This window comes from Anastrepha obliqua, chromosome 4 (genome assembly GCF_027943255.1).
Source record: "Anastrepha obliqua isolate idAnaObli1 chromosome 4, idAnaObli1_1.0, whole genome shotgun sequence".
Taxonomy (NCBI): Eukaryota; Metazoa; Arthropoda; class Insecta; order Diptera; family Tephritidae; genus Anastrepha; species Anastrepha obliqua.
The window spans coordinates 7,679,491-7,699,936 of record NC_072895.1 but is presented as its reverse complement, the minus strand read 5'-3'; the positions used below and the strand labels follow the sequence as shown (position 1 = coordinate 7,699,936).

General features: G+C 35.8%; 3 protein-coding genes across 5 annotated transcripts; 1 reads left to right on the top strand and 2 right to left on the bottom strand.

Annotated features, from left to right (window-relative positions):
* The first annotated feature begins 6,710 nt into the window (after positions 1 to 6,710).
* Positions 6,711 to 9,004, top strand: LOC129245629 (protein PTCD3 homolog, mitochondrial). Its single transcript, XM_054883916.1, has 3 exons — positions 6,711 to 7,146; positions 7,201 to 7,596; positions 7,661 to 9,004. The coding sequence occupies exons 1-3, from the start codon at positions 6,820 to 6,822 to the stop codon at positions 8,897 to 8,899; spliced, it is 1,962 nt and encodes a 653-aa protein (XP_054739891.1). The 5' UTR covers positions 6,711 to 6,819; the 3' UTR covers positions 8,900 to 9,004.
* A 1,108-nt stretch (positions 9,005 to 10,112) lies between these two features.
* Positions 10,113 to 11,332, bottom strand: LOC129244689 (probable palmitoyltransferase ZDHHC24). 2 transcript variants are annotated; one of them, XM_054882465.1, is made up of 2 exons: positions 10,956 to 11,332; positions 10,113 to 10,885 (listed from the first exon to the last, which is right to left on the bottom strand). In XM_054882465.1, exons 1-2 carry the CDS (start codon positions 11,185 to 11,187, stop codon positions 10,272 to 10,274), a joined length of 846 nt encoding a protein of 281 aa, XP_054738440.1. In that variant the 5' UTR covers positions 11,188 to 11,332; the 3' UTR covers positions 10,113 to 10,271. The 2 variants fall into 2 exon arrangements, with proteins under 2 accessions (XP_054738440.1, XP_054738441.1); XM_054882466.1 differs by having other exon boundaries at positions 10,113 to 10,882.
* Positions 11,333 to 13,644: 2,312 nt separating this feature from the next.
* On the bottom strand, positions 13,645 to 20,378 carry LOC129244697 (probable palmitoyltransferase ZDHHC24). Of its 2 annotated transcripts, XM_054882482.1 has the most exons (3): positions 19,819 to 20,372; positions 16,180 to 16,284; positions 13,645 to 14,275 (listed from the first exon to the last, which is right to left on the bottom strand). In XM_054882482.1, exons 1-3 carry the CDS (start codon positions 20,054 to 20,056, stop codon positions 13,740 to 13,742), a joined length of 879 nt encoding a protein of 292 aa, XP_054738457.1. In that variant the 5' UTR covers positions 20,057 to 20,372; the 3' UTR covers positions 13,645 to 13,739. The 2 variants fall into 2 exon arrangements, with proteins under 2 accessions (XP_054738457.1, XP_054738458.1); XM_054882483.1 differs by lacking the exon at positions 16,180 to 16,284 and having other exon boundaries at positions 19,819 to 20,378.
* Positions 20,379 to 20,446: the final 68 nt, after the last annotated feature.

Sequence of the window (20,446 nt, the reverse complement as noted above, 5' to 3'; positions counted from 1 at the left end):
CCTTCTGGCCCCGTGTGGATCGGAGGCGCTCGGGCGAGCTTTTGAGGCTGACAAAATATCAGCTCTCCAATCTAGTGGGTTCTCTCATAGGACACAATGCGCGAGGAATGCATGCTGTGAGACTTGGAATCACCTCGAGTCCTTTTTGCGCTGGATATATGGAGGATGAGGTGGAATCATCTCAGCATCTTCTCCTTAGCTGCCCTGCTCTGCCGGGGCTAAGATCCAGGCATCTTGGCTCTTACTACTTTGCCACGCCTGCTGATATAGCTGGCTCTGACATTAAAAATCTGTTGAATTTCATCAGCAGCACAAAGCGGTTGACGCAAACATAGTCATCGTTCGTAATCCGCACGCTCCTAACTATCCCATCACCACCTCTCCCTGCATCCCATCGGTCTTTCCCTTTCACCTCACCTCCTTCACAATGGTATCACAAAGGACGAATCTTTATTCGTCCAAGTGTGCTCACTCCCTGGGCAACCATACCAACCTAACCTAACCTAACACTAGAGGGGGAACTTAAGTCCAAACTAGTGTGATCTCAATGGGCTCCAGGGCTAAGTGGACCCCTTTACATCCGTAAAAGTGGCAACCTAACTTAACCGGTCACAATGGGCTATGAGCCTGAGTGTGTCCCATGTGGACAATTGCTACAACCTAACCTTAAGCTTTATTGCGCTCGAGTTGCGCGATGTACTCAAAATCCCAAAATTTTTATTCCGATTATTCCATCGAACGATGCAAAAGGTTTAAGTATTTGGATGCCACCGAAAAGTATGTCAGACATTCCCGATTAGTTTCGATCGCACCATCGGTTAGCCTGAGTTCTTGCTTCCAGCTTCACTATCAGAATTGTTATTTATGCCTCTAAAAAATGTTACATTTGTGATCAGCTTAACGTTGAAATTTAACTAAATTTAGTATTCACTACTCGATTTAAATTTTTTTTCGATTTTCCGATTTTTTTTGTTTTTGTTATTTCATTTTCGTGTTGCTTTTGATATCTGCCCACCTCCATAGTGACTTTCTGTTGCTCCTTGGTACATTTTAAATGTAGATACATAGCTTAGGAAGTGTCAATGTTGTCCCACTACAAGGCTTTTTCTGCAGTTGGAAAATGATGCTAAACTCGAAGAATGGTATTTAATACGCTGTGCATCGCTTTTTCATCAGTTTCAAGGCAGTGATGGATTATATGGTAAAACAAAGTGTAACCTAGTTCCTGCTACTGTCGTTGTTGCAATAGTTAATAGGGTAAAGGAGAGGTCGACTATCGGTAGCATCCATTGATTTGTCACAAATGGGGCATAGGAAAATATAATATCGACTAGTCATCTGTTTAGGTTCCTCTTAAGGCTTCACGCGTACAAGCACGCTATTCGTGAATGCAGTCACCCCCACAGGAGATCTGTTTCAAAATTGCTTGTTTGAGGGCGACGCAACTGGGCATCTATTGGGTATTCTCTATCGGTCGCATTCGCTTTGCGCTCCCATTCTAAGTTTCTCAGTTTTATTAATATCCTTGCTGCAAACTGTTCTACTGCTTCCCATTTCTCTTTCGAGTTCAGTATTTGCGTTACTCGATTATCTGGTGTGGGGACAACGCCGAGGACTTTTGCGAGAGGTCGACAACCTGTAACTCGCGTGCCACATGCGACTTTTTGGATATGAGCCTGCGGCTTTTTATTTTCATACGCAAAGATTTTTTATTTTAACAATAAACAAAAAAAATTAAAAATCGTTTTAAATCGTTTAATCCTCGGTACCGATTCTATCTCTCAGCCACTTGTTTTCGCTTACTGTAAAGAATTCTTAAACAAAATAGAGACTCGGTATTCCGACCTCCTTCTTCACAATAAACTGGCATGGCTTGCTAAAGGTAAGGTGTCGAATGGTTTTGGTTGAAGGTGCTTGAATAATATAAATATATTCGTAAATGAAAAGGCATTAATCACCCTGAATTAGGGAGCGACAAATGGTTGCAAAAATTTTCCTTTATGATGGATATCACAGCGAAATTAAATCAGCTTAAGCTAAAACTGCAAGGAAAAGGAAGACCAGCCTATGTTTTGGTAGAAGAATTGGTTTGTTTTGAGGAAAAATTAATTCTTTTTGCAGAAGATATTCAGAAGAGTAAATTACTTTAAGAAAAGAAAAAAATTTACCTCATTTTCAATTTCTAAAGCAATAGCGCGATATATCCAGTGCAACTCTTGACGCAAATTACTTCAGCTTTGAGCCACATAACCACTCCAGCGTTCATATTAAGTCCTCTCAACACAAATTGGAATTGATACTGGATTTCTAAAAATGCAATTGAACGATTTAAAAAGAAAAGCTTCATCGAGTGAAAAATTTACTGAGTTGGAAAGCAAGTTGGAAGATTTGACGGTCCATAAATGTATAATATATACGTAACGAAACAAATGTGGTCAGCTTTACGGAGTTATAGACAGTTAGATTTTATTTTTTTTTTTCTTAATGTTCAAATAGAATTCACACAGAAAATGTAATATCGTTCCGGTGAATATTTTCGAAATTACACGCAAATTTGAAAAGGCGTTGCAGACTTAGACTTAGTGCTTTTCAAACTTTAAACGCGTTTTTCTCAAAATGGTGTTTTCAAAGTGGGTGACATACATTACTCGAAAACGGCCTCGATATTTGGCGCATGTCGTCATCTTGTAATATAATACAATATGAAAGAAAAAATCGTTTTTTCACTTTTACTTTTCAGCTTTCTCAGTCACATCTGTAAACATATATATGTAGTTTCTCACTAGATTTTACCTGCAGGGTGTGCATAAATTTGCAAACGTAATTGGAACCTTTGAAGTCATGAATTTGTGCCTGATTCGCCAGTTTACTTACAAATGAATGTTTGGTGTTATATTCCACATTCATACATACATACAAAAGTATTTCAAATTTTGAATCCCATACGAATCGACATACGGCTTTCTGACTGTTAAGCAGAACGTTTCTGTGTTTTAAGATAATATTTGGATTTTTTGGATTGGACTGGATTTTTAGTCGTTCACAATTAAACTTTCGCAAGCTCATTCTAAAATGGTGTCTAAAATATGTAATATTTATTTAATAAAGTTAACAATCAGCATCATATTCAAACAAAACCGCTAAATGGGCCTGCCACAATCGGTACGTTGTGAACGTTCCGGCAACGCATTTGTCTGACGAGATTTGTAAAATGTACTGAGGTGCCACAATGGAAGTATTGCCGCATATAAACAAAAAGCAGATGTTCTTGTTGTGAAATCAAATATTGGGTTACGTTGCGTATAAAGAGGTTTTTGTTGGCTGTAAAATATTTTATAAAATAAATTGTCTGAGGTTCAAGGGGTTGTGAAGCGCAATACATATGTACATAGCCTATCCAATCCAAGTGTCAACCACACATACGCGCGGTGAATCTTGTTATAAATATATGCAAGTATATATAACAGGCGGAACTCTGGCGATTTTTTTTTTTTTTTTTTTTGTTATTTCATTTTTGTGTTGCGTTTGATATTTGCCCACATCCATGGCGACTTTCTGTGCATCCTTGGTACATTTTGAACGTAGATGGCTAAGGAAGTGTCAATGTTGTCCCACTACAAGGCTCTTTCTGCAGTTCGAAAATGATGCTAAACTTGAAGAATGGAATTTACCCCAAACTATTTAGGGGAGGCGAAAATATTAAAAAAAATTTAATTTTATATGCCTTGGCATTTTTTGCATGCACAATCCCGCCAAAGGCTTCCTAGATTTCAGCATTGCAGCAGAAGAGGGTTTTAATAGAATTTATTGTGGGTGCGACAACAACTTCGAGATCGGGACGCAAATTTTTTTCAATACAACTTAGTTAAACCTGGCCTTTCCTGTACTCTTTTTAGCTTTTTTCGAAAAGATAAAGATGCATTTGAATTGACTCAAATAGGTAAATGAAACTCTATTAGTTAGTGGTAGTCAGAGATCCGAAAAAATTATGATTTTCAATAATTTTTGTTTGTTAGTCAATTGCTTTATTTTACTTGACTTTAGCAAAATTTAAAAAATAAAAGTAATAATTGTAAAAGTTATCGCTGTTTGTGTGGAGCCGGTTTCTCCATAAATCCCTTGCGGTGATCAACACAAGTCCTTGGAGATTCATCTAACATTAATCGGACAAGAGAAATTAGTTTTATTAATAGATAATCTTGTGCCTGATCGAAGTTTTTTCTTCAGGCCTCAGGAAAAAAATTTCAGATTTTCGAGAAAAAAAACCGACAATTAATTGTTAAAAAAAAATCGAAATTTTTGAAAACAAAAAATCCTTTTTTATGTTTTTCAAAAGCAGTATAAATTTTATTGAAATCTACCAAGCAGTTTTTAAGTTACAGTGATCACCAGTTCAAGAAACATAGTTTTGAGAAAAACGCATTTAAAGTTTTGCTATCGATTTAGGGGCGCCCGAGCGCCCCTATTACTTGTTGAATAACTCGAAAAGTATTTGTCGGATTCAGTTCAAATTTTCACACAATATTTTTAAGATTGTACTTTAGAAATGCAAAAAAAAAGAAATTTTCCGAAAATTCTGACTACCCCTACCCCTTAATATAATACTCGTAAAAACCACCACTGATAAAAATTTGTGCTAAACGGCTGTCATTTGCGCCGGACTTATTGCACGGCAAAAGTGGACAGCTGCCAGATTTTGCATATTCCAGCGTCTGTGGCGCTTTCGACTCAAAAACTCATAATCTATTTAACTGTCAGTCAAATTCGTTGCCGTAAGCGACGCAGCGGAACCATTGTGACGTGCCCCTATGCGAGTTAGGCCCACCTAGTTTGCGATAAAAGAGAAAGATATTTATAATAATCTACAGATGCATAGAATTATCATGCAAGGAGAAACTGTATAGATCAAGGCAACTCTTTAAGAGGAGTTATATACAGTTAGAAGGTCTAAGAAAGCGAATTTTCCACAATTTTTTCTGAGAAAACTTTTAAATTTATTGATCTAATTCAATTGATTGTTATCTTTTAACTGTATTTTAAGCCTTAGTATTAGTAAAAATATTTATTTGAAAAGGAGCTACAGCTGATCTCTGGGAGCTCCTCTCAAAAAAGACATTTTGGGGTGACCACTATATCTCTAAACAGGAGCCGCTGAAAGTAAAAAAACAAACAGATTTCGTTAAAGTAACGTTAAATCTAGTAATTAATCAAAGGAATAAGCAAAATAAAAGTTTTTGACAAAACGGCGTTTTCTCAAAAAAAAAATCGATATTTGACCAAAATTTCTGCCTTAAATTGTTTATAAAAAAATATTTATCGCTGAGAAAAAATCTTCCAATAAATATTTAAAAATATATTCAAGAAGCTCGTGTTAAAATTTGTGACTAATCGGTTAAGCCGTTTTCGAGTAATGTTGGTCACCACCGACTTTGAAAGCACCATTTTGAGAAAAACGCGTTTAAAGTTTGAAAAGCACTTTACATAGGATAAAAATGCCTGAAACGACTTCTCAAATTTGCATGTAACTTCGAAAATATTCACCGGAACGATATTAAATTTTCTGTGTGTATTCTTAAATATATGTGCATTAAGAAAAAACAAAATAAAGAAATTTATTTTTTCAAAATTCTAACCCCTTAAAACGCTGACCCCTATTTTTTCAAATTTGAGTATAACTTCGAAAATATTCACCGGACGATATTAAATTTTCTGTATGTATTCTTAAATATATATATATGTATAATATAATTATATGCATTAAGAAAAAACAAAATAAAAAAAATTGATTTTTTTTTAATTCTAACCCCTTAAAACGCTAACCCCTATTTTTATGAAAAAAATAATGAATTTTTTTTAGCGAACCTATTATATAACACTTAAAATCGGCGTTTCGAAAATTTAAATTTTTGTATGAATGCCAATAATACTAATAATCAAGAACAAAATTTATTTCTAATCATAAACTGTACAGTTTTTCACTGAATGGTATAGTTGAACTCAAAAATTTATTTGTAAATTTATCACATTTTAGTATGAAATAATAATTAAAAATTATTTATTTATTTATTCTATAATTATTTATTTATTTATTCTATTAATTGATATTTTGAAATTTCTATCTGTATATAACCCCTTAAAACGCTGACCCCTATTTTCTTCACTAAATGGAATAGTCAAACTCAAAAATTTATTTCTAAATTTATCATATTTCAGTATGAAATTATAATTAAAAATTATTTATTTATTTATTTGTTTATTCTATATTTATTTATTTATTTATTCTATTAATTGATATTTTGAAATTTCTATCTGTATATAACCCCTTAAAACGCTGACCCCTATTTTGGTGAAAAAAATAATGGATTTCTTCTTCCCCAACCTAACATATAACCATAAATGGGCGTTTCTTAAATTTAAATTTTTGAATGAATATAACTAATATTAGTAATTAACGACAATATTTATTTCTAATCATTTATTTATTTATTTATTCATAAACTGTGCAATTGTTCACTGAATGGAATAGTCGAACTCAAAAATGTATTTCTAAATTTACGAGCATCATATTTCGTTATGAAATTATAATTAAAAATTATATATGGATATAAATCTTAAGCAAACAAGTTTAAAAGTATTTCGTCGATGCACACGCACCTTAAAAGCTGCACAGCTGATTAACTGTCAGACGACTTGAAAGGTATGACATAACCTAAGAATATGGTTACCTGCTCAGCTTGCGCGCATATTTATTCGTAACGACATTGATTTTCGTATATTTATTAGATAAATAAAATAAAATCAGAGGCACCATAACAAGCGATGTATTTAGCGCGCCGGTTCCCACGTTTGTACACAGGTACTGCCCAGTATTTGGTCAGTAGCAGCAGTCGCTCCAACAGCAGCAACATAAGCGCAGCAGAGGATCGTATAAAAATACCCAACCGCATACAACGGTCCCCAACTGATATACTGAATGCGCTGGCCAGCACTGTAGGACGTGATCCAACGGCACCGCATTATAAATACCATGATGATCCGTACCTAATTCCAGTGTCTAACGTGGGCAAGCGAACATTTGCTTTGACCCAAGAGGCTGGGCGCAAGGCGGCTAGGTTCATAAGAGAGGAGCACCGTGACGTGTTTCAGGTAAACATAAAGCAAACATTTTATTAGAACACTTTTGAGAATTTTTTTTTATAGCACCAAGAGGCGCAACCGCCTATCGCAGCTTTTGCACCTAAACCAATCTATACAGAAGAATCTGAAGTGGATGTCCATACACTGCAGGAGCTTATTCGGCACTCACAAATAACAGACGCCATAGCAGTATACAATTTGATGAAACAGAAGGGTATGGAGATACCCAACGAATCGAAGCAGCAATTGCTAGAACTCCTTTGTTTTTACAACAACGAGGAACCGTTGCCGGAGGAGTTCATTGAGGAACGTTGGTTTAAGGCAAACGCAGACGCACGTGAACGTAATCGTAAAATGTGGAAAGATGGCGATTTGGCAGAAAAGCTGTTTGGCGAATTGGAACCGAAAACACCGCAATCGTATGCAGCACTCATTAGAGGCATGGCTAAGTACTATCAAGTGAGTCGTATGCGGCCTTAAAGGGCATTAGATATTATGTAATTGCTTAAATACCTTTTTACAGGCTGAACGTGCCTATGCACTTCTACAAGAGGCGACCCAGAAACAATTTGAGTTAGACACCCAAACGTTCAACGCTGTGATCAGTGTATCGAATTTCTTAAAAGAGACAGCAGATCAACGACTTGAGTTATGCCAAGAGTTACTACAACAAATGGCACACCAGCAGTTAAAACCAAATTTGTACACCCTAAATGGAACCTTAGGAGTTGTTAGTACGTTTGGCAACTTCAAGTTCGCCCGTAGCTCAGCACTAAAAATACTCGCGGAATTCAAACAAGTAGGCATCGAGCCGAGTTTGGGCACTTATTACTACCTGCTGATTATTTTCTGCCGTGATCGTGCACCAGTTTCGCATATTATAGTCGATATTCTGCATCAGATTAAAGGACGCGAATTCACCATACAACACCCTAGAGACACTTTTTTCTTCGCAACAGCTATGGATGTGTGTCGCAATCACTTGCACGATAAATCGCTAGCAAAGAAGGTCGATGAACTTTTGCATACCGGCAATAATTACGACTTGATTGGTGATACTTACAAGGAGTCGGTATATTATCGTCACTACTTTGCGTTGCTCTGTCAGACTGAACCGATCGATGAGTTCATGAAAACCTACGATCTGCTCGTGCCGAACGTATACATTCCAGAACCTGGCATTATGGAAGAAATTTTGAAAGCTGTTGAAATCGATGGGGCAGTCGAACTAATGCCGCGCTTTTGGTCCGATATGGTTATATTTGATCACACCAATCGTGAGAGTCTACTCACCCGCACCTTACAAATCTTAATCGATAATCCTCCCATCAAAGAGCTGCCTGCCCATCAATCTCTACCCGATCAAGTGGCTAAAATCGCTTGGGATATTTATGAAAAAATTGCCGACCCCGAAGGACGACGCCCAAAAGATTTGCAATTCACAGGCAAAATGATTGGCGATATACTAGCGCTACTGGTGCGTGGTGGTAACTTCGAAAAGGCCAGCGAAGTGTTTGTCCATATTGACAAGAACCAACATCGCATACCGGGAACACCGTCTGAAAAATGCCTACAGGAGTATATCGATGGCTGCATAGAAAATAAGGCACCTTCACAGGCGTTAGTTTGCTTGCAGTACGCTGTGGAGAACAACATGGAAACTCAGGTCATGGCCGAAAGAATCGACGCTGGTTTCACGCTGGACGAAGTGCACTCATCGAAATTGAAAGCACTGGTTGGCGAACATTTTAAGAGCAAGTGAAGAAGTGAATAAAAGTTATATATTTTTTTGTGTAATATATAAATTAGTTACGTAATTATTGAACAATTTTTGTTGTAGCCATAAAGTTGATTTTTTAAGAACAAAGGATGTGATTGGATTTGTAGCTCAAGGCCGCCGTAGCCGATTGGATTGGTGCGTGACTACCATTCGGAATTCACAAAGAGAACGTAGGTGCGAATCTCGGTGAAAGACCAAAAACAAAAAGTTTGTTTTAATAGCGGTCGCACCACGGCAGGCAATGGCAAACCTCCCAATGTATTGCAGCCAGGAAAAAGCTCTTCATAAAAAAAAATGCGTGTAGCGTAGTACACATAACAGAAGTGAAACTTTCAAGGCAGACAAAGAAAGTGGGAGAGACCCGAGATAGAATGAGAGAGAAAGAATATATATCTAAATAAATTCACAGCATTTGCAGAGAATACAAATAGACAAAATTTACAAAAAACGGGGAAGGGTCGACCGGTGTAGGTAAACGCCGGACACAAACCGTGGCAACAACGCGCACTACTCCGTGCGTTTATCACTCGCACAAACGCAGCGATTCCAGGACCGCAGCAACGGCATAAATTACCGCAAAGCTATACCAATAAATGCGACGCCGGAAGGGATAGCACTTTATAGTACGCACGAGCACTAGCCAGGAAACGGAAATAAGCGCCAAAAAGTAGACACCAAAAAAATTGGGACCAAAAAACGCCCCATACAGTAGGCACCAAGGAAATATAACGCCAAAAAGTTGGCACCAAAAATATATTTCCTACAAGTTTGCATCAACAAACAAGCGCCAAAAAGTAGGCAGTGTTATTTCTCATTACAAATTAGCAACCACAAAGAAAAATAGCCTAAAGTGTATCTAAGTTATATATAAGGTATAGCTCTCTCCCTCTCCTTTTCCTCTACGTTATATCTTTTTTCTCTCTCGCGGAACGAAAATGCCCAAAACGTTGCATGGCCTTGAAATTTTACTCTCCATTCTCGCTCGTCCATCGACGAAGTTTCATTTCAAAAATATCTGCCGTTCGTAGTCGGCTTGAACCTGTAGGTCCCGCCATTTGTGGAATAACATCAAGATGCACACCATAAATAGGAGGGGGAGCTCGGCCAAACAACCAAAAAGGGTGTACGCGCCAATTATAATATATGTATGTATATATACATATGTATATATTATTCCATACTTAGAAAAAAATACTAATTTTCATAATAAGTTTAATAATGGCTTAAATAAATTCGATTCGATCGCATGACAAGTAAAAATGCATGTAACATAAAATAAATGCGTGTAAAAATACGAAACTAGACTAGAGATGCATAACTTATATTCAAATACAAGTGCCAAAGCACATCAAAATTAACGGTGCTTTTCCGTATCGTCCATTACATTTTCCCAATGCACGCCGTCATGCGGTAACTCACTCTCAACAAACGGCGACAGCCATGCCAATTTCATACGTTTGCCTAACACCGTCACCAAATTTCGTCGTACGCCCTGATCGTAACGTTGTGCATGCTTTTCGCAATCCTTAGCCCCGCGCATTATATAAGGCGTATGATAGGCGATGAGCACCATGGAATAAGCACTCGCAATGACATTTAGCATGTAGATAAGCAAGTAAAAATTTTGCCACGATACATCAAAACAAAGCATGAACATGGGAAACACGATTTTTACCAAGGTTAGCCAATTAACATAGGTGGCTGCATGCAACCACCAAAAGTAGATGCTATTGTAAATAGTAGCATAAGTAGCGCCAATTACCAAGTACAGCAAGAAGAACACAAAATAACGATGATTTTTGTGCCCAATACACGATCCTGTGAAGCTGCAGTGGTGATCTCGTTTGAGAATGCAGGTATCACAAATGCTGCAATGCCAAGAACGTGGGGGAGCCAACATCTCGCAGACGGAACAGTAACGCCAATACTGGCGTTGGCGTTCATTTGACGGTGGTGTCAGTAGCACTGCTGCAAAAGAGGAGTGACTGCCATTTAAAGATATGAAATTTTATAAATATCTTGACATGCATCGACTTACTGCGAGCGCTTGTGTCTACCAACATGCACGCCAGCATATTCGCCTGCAAATTGAATAGCAAAAACAGGCCCAATAAACATGTAAGTATGTAAATCGCGCTGCTTTGATCATGGAAATCGGGTAGCACCACGGTTATCTCAAACACAAATGTAATTGGTATGAAGATGAACATCATCAAGAAACAGCCGATATCACGCAAGGAGCGAGGAAAGAATTTGCGCCGCAGACGCATATCGACAAGTTTAGCTCGCACGGTTTTATAAAAGTACAATTTATCGTATCAATGTGAAAGCTACGCCTCTTTTGTGGTATAAACAATTTCTTCGCACGATCCCCGGTGAAAATTCCAAGCAAACATTGCTTCTTCTTTTTTGAGTACTAAACGGTATTCCATCAAATATAAACAAAAACAGAGTAACCAAGAGAATAAGTCAAACTCATTGGGAAATTTTCTAACGACTCAAGGTTCACTTGCATATTATACCAAAACTTGTTCTTTAAGGGGGGGTTAAGGGATAAACGTTAAAAAAAAACCACTTTTTTCATGAATTTATTGTAGCGAAACGGTTCAAGTCAGTTTATTAAAAGTTGTTGCATATTATAAAGTAACATTTCAAGAATATTTGATAAAATTTTCATGTAAAAATATTGCAAAATGAGCGAATGAGAGCACATTTACGTAGACGTATTTTCAAAAATACATTTTGCAGTAGTCAGCATATCTCAGCGTAGAATCATCCGAAATCAAAAAAATCGAATAATTTAGTTAAATTATGAGTTAAACTTCCCCCCAACGTTTATTTTGACGATTTATTTTCATTTTCAGCCATTTGGTAGTCGTTTGAAGTAAAAAGTGATTTTTGACGAAAAAATGCCGCCATTTTGTAGGTGTAAAACCACCTTAATATAAAAAAAAAATGTCGAAACAAAAACGTTGGGGGGAGGTTTTTTATATGTAAAATATGTGTGCAAAATTTCAAAAGGATCGGTTGAGTAGTTTTCAAATGCCAATGACTACGCACTTAAAAAAAAAAGGTTCGAGAAAACCGAAGGTATACGTTTGTAACGGACTACGCGCGCAACTGCTGCGTCTCGGCAGATGTTTGAGGCGGCTCGGCTTTATGCTCTATAACTTAAAAAGTTTTGCTCGGATTGACTTAAAATTTTAACACGGTATTTTTGAAATGTTTTACTACAATAACATGCAAAAAAAATCGATTTTTATCCCTTACCCCCCCCCTTAATAATGTATAATTCTTGAATAGTAGCTGCCTTGATACTAATGATGCGCGCACTGAGTAACGTATTCCCATTATTCTACCGTAGTCCCTTTCCCAAGCCCGTAGGATATACAAAATTGAGCAAAACGTTTCCCGTAGAAAACAACGGGTTTGTGTGTGTTTGTGTTTGGTTGTACCTACACAACGTTGCCATTGATATATTTGCATACACACTTTTACACACATCCGCGTTATCAGTTACAATTTTTCCTTGTTTAATAAACCAAAGCCAAAAACCACCAAATGCAAATAGTTCATTTATCTATAATTAACAATATTCAACATTGTTTTTAAGTTATTTTAATAAAAATTATAATTTTTCTAAGTTTATTTTGCAAATAATTTCGAAATGTACTGTCTGGCAACACTATGTGGTGAGAGAGCAATCAGCTAACACGATTCTACGGAAATTTCCAAAATCCTGCGATAAAATCTACGATACTACGGAACGGAAGGGTGGTAATTTTACATTTTCATGGGGCTCTCATTAGTTTGATCGTAACAGCTGACTGGGGACTGCGTTTACGTCGATGAGTGCTGACACCATAAAAAATAATTATTTATTACAAGTAATGTAACTTCGAACGTGTTAGAGCCAACTAGCATTGCATTCAAACTTTCTTGTTGTACTGTTTAAAAGATAGATAATTTTTATTCACAATAGATGTGAACTGTTCTTTTTCGGCAATGCTGCCATCGAAAATTTCCTTAATCAAATTAAATTATGAAAATTAAATCTAACTGTATAAATAAAAATAAAATAAAAAACAAAAAAAATCTACTTGTCAATCTGCATTATATATATATATATTATATAATTGGCTCTTGATGTTGTTCCACAAATGGAGGGACCTACAGTTTCAAGCCGACTCCGAACGGCAGATGTATTTTATGACGAGCTTTTGTCATGGCAGAAATACACTCGGAGGTTTGTCATTGCCTGCCGAGGGGCGACCGCTATTAGAAAAATGTTTTTTTTAATTTTGGTGTTTCACCGAGATTCGAACCTACGTTCTCTCTGCGAATTCCGAATAGTAGTCACGCACCAACCCATTTGGCTACGGCGGCCGCCAATCTGCATTAGTTACACTTAATTCCTGAGATAATTCCGAATTAAGTCCTTAAACCTGATTAACACCACCGTCTGTCTATGCTATGTATAAGGGACTACTTAAAGCCAATACGAACGCCAAGGGTTATGCTAAAATTACTATTTCTGCCCATGTTTTATGCCAGCACTTCCGTTTATAGTAAAATTGCTTCAGGCAAATATGTTTTCATATATGAGTCCATGGTCAGCTCCTGGAAAATTCTATAGTTTGGTTTTATATATTCCCTCACGCCACTTTATAAGCAAAAACTTAAAACATCAACCCAAGAATGCTAGGAAACATACATTACAATTTTTTTTTATTTAATAGCTACCTTAATTTATTTTAATTACACAAATTTAACCATTACTCCTCAACCTAAACTTTTAACGGGATTGCCTTCTATTTTCTATTTACATATATTTTATTTTTGCATCCCCCAATAATGGCGCATTCTCTGACGACTCTTCCCAATTGACGCCATCATCCAACAATTCACTACTTATGAATGGTGAAATCCACACCAAATACATGCGTTTACCAAAAATAGCACACAAATTGCTGCGCAAATCCTTCCTGTAGGGATAGTTGCATCGCCTTTCATACGAAGTGCCTCCCTTAATCAGCGGTATTCCATGATAGACCATCAATATGGAAGATATGACCAATGCAATGATATTCAAATTGTAGAATACAAGTGAAAAATTATCCAATCTACTACCAGATACCAACATGAGCACCGGACACAGCATTTTATAAAGGCTCAGTATGTGACGAAAAGTATTAGCATGAATCCAAAATAGGTAAAAGCTGAGATAGAGAAAAGAGAGCAGCGAGCCAAAAAACATGTAGACAAGAAACAGGGCAAAGTAGCGGACGTTGTAGTGTCCAATGCAACAGCCAGTGAAGACACAGTGATGATCACATTTTAGAATGCATTTCCTGCAAACTGAAATAAAAGGAAAGATTAGTTTACGAAATCTTAAGTGCAATTTTACAAAATAATAATGTAAATTATTTGTTATTTGTTATTTATTATTTTCAATTATTTTTTTATTTATTGACGTGATAACGTCTTATAATTCGATTTAACAGGCTGCACGCACGAAAAAATGTGTCGTTACCTTGCTCATTAGTGTTACCTTGCTCATTGCCGTTACCTTGAATGAACTGCAATCAAAAGCGCGGAACGATCGACAAAGCAAACGAACGGCAACGTTCGACATCTTGCTCTCTCCTACTTAAGTGAGCGTATATATGTATGTATATGCGCATATGTACATATATAAATTCAAGTATTTGTATTTGCATATGCCTTCTTATTGATTATTATTAATTTGATTCACTTGAAGAATTTAAAATAAAACCAAGTTTGTTAATAATACCTGTTGTTTTAATGTTAATGTTAATGTTAATGTATTATTAATTTTTTTATTATATATGAAGGAAAAAATGTATGGTAATATTTACCATATACCTTATAAGATATGTTGTCTATACTAATATTATAAAGAGGAAAACTTTGTTTGTTTGTAATGAATAGGCTCAAAAACTACTGGACCGATTTTAAAAATTCTTTCACCATTCGAAAGCTACATCATCCACGAGTAACATGGATTATATTTGATTTTGGAAATAGGGCTCGAGATATAGGTCAAAACGTGGACCCGGGTAACCTTCGGATGTGTATGTACAATATGGGTATCAAATGGAAGCTGTTGGTGAATGCTTTAGTGAATGTTATATTATGTTATGTTATGTTATGTTATGTTATGTTGTTATGTTATGTTATGTTATGTTATCTTATGTTATGTTATGTTATGTTATGTTATGTTATGTTATGTTATGTTAGGTTATGTTATGTTATGTTATGTTATGTTATGTTATGTTATGTTATGTTATGTTATGTTATGTTATGTTATGTTATGTTATGTTATGTTATGTTATGTTATGTTATGTTATGTTATGTTATGTTATGTTATGTTATGTTATGTTATGTTATGTTATGTTATGTTATGTTATGTTATGTTATGTTATGTTATGTTATGTTATGTTATGTTATGTTATGTTATGTTATGTTATGTTATGTTATGTTATGTTATGTTATGTTATGTTATGTTATGTTATGTTATGTTATGTTATGTTATGTTATGTTATGTTATGTTATGTTATGTTATGTTATGTTATGTTATGTTGTGTTGTGTTATGTTATGTTATGTTATGTCATGTACATTTGCCATTCCACTCTCAGTGTCGACCACTATTATAAGTCGGTTAAGTTAACGGTACCACGCGGATTTAAAGTGCTCACACTCACCAACGTAAACGTATGCCCGCATCAGCTGACACGATGAAACTAATGAGAGTCCCATGTGAGTGAATTCTTACCACCGTTCTGTTGCGTAGTATCGTAGATCATTTCGTTTCATCGTGCCAGCTGATACGGGCAAACGTCTACGTTGGTGAGTGTAAATACTTTATATTCAGCCAAGGACTGTCACTTCAGCAGCATTCCCCGTACATGTATGACGAATGTTTATGCTGCTAAAACAACAACAACAGCCACTATTATTAACTCAATTTTGAACACAGGATCTACTGTTGGCATATATGAGAAAAATACTAGTTCACAGTACCTGCTACCAAGACAGCCGGTTCTATGTTTTTAGAACAATCCGAAAAATACATATATTAGGCCAAAGACTATTAGTGCAACAATAATTTCTAAAATAATAACAATAGTATCCGTTTGCTTAGTACCCCATTTAAACTTTAACTTCATCATAGTTTTATAATTACTACTTTTAAGTATTCATGAGCTGATGTACTTATCATAAAAAATGCATTATTTACCTTTGCAATGATGTGATCTCGGTGGTGCCAGCTTCATACAGTGCACACAATTAAACCACCCCTTGGTGCAAGCATTTCCTGGAACTGCTAAACTAGGATCTAAGGCTATAAAAATTTACAGATGTTATTCATTTTGATCTACATATGTACATATACAATTATGTTGATAGTAATTTCAGTGCCAGCTGCGATATACCCGAAAGTAACGGTCTGCTTAAAAGAGCCTTGTTTAAACTGAGTATTCGGCTTAAGGCAACGGTATAGCATACAATTGTATTTTATCATTCTTGGGTATAGTAAATGAGTATGAATTTTGGTTCAATCGAAGTTGGCATAGTATTTAGTGCTGGGCGTATTTCACTTTAATCATTAAATTTGACTTCTTCATTATTTATTTATTTATTTATTTAAGTCTATGAATTACAATCCTTACAGACTATGATACAAAAGTTGCTTAGACTAAACTACAGATATACATGTATTTAAAAACAACTATAATATAGAATACAGGAGATTTAAAAATGCTACTCTTGAAAGCGAAAAATCGAGAACAACATCATTATGAACGGAATTTATTTCCGTAAAGCACGAGTAATGGGAGGATTACTGGCATAATTAGTTTTAAAGTTTCCCCCATAAAAAGTGTAGAAGTTCCTAAGAGATCGCTGGGGAACATTAAATCGAATCCTTTCTAACAAGTAGGGACACTCAATTACTTCAGTAATAATATTATGAGCAAAAGACAGACACAGTATAGACCTATGAATTTATAAGGACTTGAGACTTAAAAGCATGAGACGAGCAGAATATGACGGCATGGGATCAATAAAATTCAGAGACCGAAGGGCATATTTGAGAAATATTTTTTGCACACATTCGATTCTATTGATAGTCTGCTGACTACAAGGTCTCCAAATACACAGCATATTCTAAATGAAATCTAACAAAAGATGTATAGAGTAACTTAATAGTGTAGGGATCAGAGAACTTAGTGACGTTCCCTTTGACGAAGCCCAACATCGAAAAAGATTTTGAAATAATATAATTGATATGGTTATTAAAAGAGAATTTGTTATCAAAGATAACGCCAAGGGCCTTAAGGGGTTAGGTGGGTTTCAGAGGTTGAAAAAAAGAAGATTTTGACTATTTTTTTTTTTTTTTAGTATATAAAATCTTATATTTTATTTAAGCAATTCACTGTATCTAAGATACATATATAAACAGTATTTTGTGAAATTTTTATTTAAAAATTTCGAAAACTCAGCCGTTGGTACCTCATCTTCCTTGACGTCTCAAAAAAAAAATGCTCTTGCCGTGGACAGCATAGCTCATTATTGGTTCATCTAAAATCAGAAAACCAAACGGATTTCGTTAGTACATAGATAAATCTCGTTGTTGTACGAAGGAAAAAAAAATCAAAATTTGAATTTATGACAGGCTTTCAACCAAAAAACACATTTTTTAGTGAAATTTTCGACATACATTGGCTAAAAAAAATTGTTGTAATTAACAAAAAAAAATCCTTCGTTCAATAACTAGATAATGTTATTTCAAAGATTTGTACAAAATTTGAACTAAATCGCTTAATAACTTTTCGTGGTATCGTGTCCACCGACTTAAAAAATGGAGTTTTGAGATAAACACGTATACGAGCTAAGCGCTCAACTGACGTGGCCTAATGGGCGGAACTTCTGAAGGGTCTATCTCTTAGAATTTTACTCGGATTGACTTAAAATTTTAGGAGAGTATTTTAAACATACTGTACTATTTAATGAGACAAAAAAACAAAATTCGATTTTTTGAAATTTTCAAACCCACCTAACCCCTTAAAATCGCTAACACACTGCAGGGCACATGTCGAGATACTGTACTTAGTGCATAAAATGTTTTCGTATAAGATATTTGAAAGCACTTGGATAAGTTCAGCGAAAGTCGTGAATTCTGGCACCACAAGTAAAGCCTATTCATATCGGCTTGAAGTTTAATGGCATCCTCTTGAGTCTTGATCGCTGAGAATATCTTAAGGTCATCAACATAAAGCAAAAATTTAGCAAATGAGAAACAACTTTTAATGTCATTAAAAAATAACACAAATAAAAGCGGTCCCAAGATACTTCCTTGCGGAGCACCAGAGGTGCCAGCAAAACAGGTAGATGACATACCATCAATTGTTACAACACAACGTCTATTGCTCAAATAAAAGTTTATCCATTGCAGAAATGCAGAATGAAAGCCAAAACAAGCTAAAATTCTAACTAAGGTTCTATGAGAAACTTTGTCGAAGGCTTTCGAAATGTCGGTGTAAATACAATCGACCTGGAAGCCAGCCGCGAAAGAATCAATGCAGTATTCACTAAAAACAGACAGATTAGATACTGTAGATCTGTTAGCAATAAACCTATGCTGATTAGGGCAAATTAAAGATTTAACCGCAAAGCTCAGCTTTGCATAGACCGCGTACTCAAAAATTTGGAAATAGTTGACAGCTTTGAAATAGGTCTATAACTTCCAACGTCATTTTTATTGCCACTCTTAAAGAAGGGCGTAATGAAAGAGAGCTTCCATGCGTCAATGAAACACCCGGACGATAAAGATTTGTTGAAAATAATTTTCAGGGGATAGACCAAGGCCGGACAATTTTTTATCAAAACTGCTGAAAGTCCATCAGCATCAGTTTGAGAGGATGATTTTAATTTAACTAAAGCTTTACTAATATCCTCAGGAGAGAGGCAAAGACCTCCAAAGTTCAGGGCATGAACTAAGTTAGAAGAAAAGTCGGACGGAGGATCAAGTTCTTAATAGCAGTACTGCCCTTTTTAAATATCGAAATGTTGTGTGGATGAACAAGAGTGAAATAGTTTCATTGGCTCAAAAGGTCAGTGCCAGTATATTTGTTGAGAATACAGCTGGTACTCAATCACAAGACACCGTCAACCAAGCTAAGCATGGAGGGATTAAAATAATAATATGCGGACCCACATCTAGAATAGATGACATCATGAACCAGCACACGTATGCTAGAATCCTAAGAGTTATGCTGCTAAATCAAGAAGGGGAAATGGGGCTTCCAACAGGATAACGACCCAAAACATAAAAGCAAGAGAGCGGGGCACTTCTTTCGGGACAACAACACTCAAAGTGAAGGAGTGGCCATCACAATCACCAGATCCGAGTCCCATCGAAAACTTATAGCGGTACACAAAACGACGAAATCCGACCAATGCAAATGCATTCTGAGTAGTTGTACGCTCTGCATGGGGAAATATCCCGTTGAAAGAGCTATACGAGTAAATAAAGAAGTTGTGCATGTATTGTTTTTTATATAAAGTTGTATTATTTTGTACTCCTGTTGAATTTCGCTTCATTTTCATTTTTAAGGCTATTTTTGTGAACGGAATTTTTTGACTCCTTAAGAATTTGTTTCCTTTTATCCAAAGATAATGCAAAGAACACATCTTTATTATATTTGCATTCATCATGCAAATAAAAAGTAAGAGCATTTCTTTTAAAATTTTATTTTTTTATAAAGTCGTTTATTTTGGATGAAGTCGTGTTTTTCCCCCCCCCCCCCTCCACTTTAGAGGCCGCACTGTTATTAATAAGACACAACTGTATTTATACCACATTCACTTCACTCACCATCAATGCTGGTGTCCACCATCATCGCAGCAAGCATATTTCCCTGGATATTGAAAATCAAAAACATAGCTATTGTAAATATCAAGCTATGCATAAATTCACCCGGCGTGTGAATAGCCGGCACAACAACAACAACATCGAAAACTGCAACTATTGGGAAAAAGACTGTAATCAATAGAAAACAGAATATATCACCAAGGCGCCGGGGGAAAAATTGTTTCCGTACTCGTATTTGCATTTTGCTAGCAATCAACTATTTATAACCATAGATCAAAACATCGGTTCGTATATGAAATTCACTTCTGTTTATCATTTATTTAAGTCGCAGCCAAATAGGTAACACAATTTAATATGAGAAAACATTTAAACGACTGACATAAGAGAAAAGTTATTACCCCACACAAACCAAATAACAATTAACAAGTTTTACCTGAGAGCGCAATTTAGGGTTATCACGTGAAAAACTAATAGATAAGCGTAGCGAAGAGAGCACAAATTAGAGAGAACAGGTGATCAATCAACATTAACGGATTCAGCATTGCTTACTGGAATATATGTATTTGGTTGATAGTGGCTGCAAGCGTGAGTAAATTACTCTTTATTTTAGTTGTTTTTACTTTTAAAACAC

What these genes read in the sequence shown, in the direction of transcription:
- LOC129245629 (XM_054883916.1), top strand. Translation starts at nt 6,820, where the DNA reads ATGTATTTAGCGCGCCGGTTCCCACGTTTGTACACAGGTACTGCCCAG. An exon ending in AGCACCGTGACGTGTTTCAG is followed by an intron (nt 7,147 to 7,200) that starts GTAAACATAAAG and finishes TTTTTTTTATAG; the next exon opens with CACCAAGAGGCGCAACCGCC. An exon ending in GCATGGCTAAGTACTATCAA is followed by an intron (nt 7,597 to 7,660) that starts GTGAGTCGTATG and finishes ACCTTTTTACAG; the next exon opens with GCTGAACGTGCCTATGCACT.
- LOC129244697 (XM_054882482.1), bottom strand. Translation starts at nt 20,056, where the DNA reads ATGCAAATACGAGTACGGAAACAATTTTTCCCCCGGCGCCTTGGTGAT. An exon ending in GGTGGACACCAGCATTGATG is followed by an intron (nt 16,285 to 19,818) that starts GTGAGTGAAGTG and finishes AAATTTTTATAG; the next exon opens with CCTTAGATCCTAGTTTAGCA. An exon ending in GAGATCACATCATTGCAAAG is followed by an intron (nt 14,276 to 16,179) that starts GTAAATAATGCA and finishes CTTTTATTTCAG; the next exon opens with TTTGCAGGAAATGCATTCTA.
- LOC129244689 (XM_054882465.1), bottom strand. Translation starts at nt 11,187, where the DNA reads ATGCGTCTGCGGCGCAAATTCTTTCCTCGCTCCTTGCGTGATATCGGC. An exon ending in GGTAGACACAAGCGCTCGCA is followed by an intron (nt 10,886 to 10,955) that starts GTAAGTCGATGC and finishes CCTCTTTTGCAG; the next exon opens with CAGTGCTACTGACACCACCG.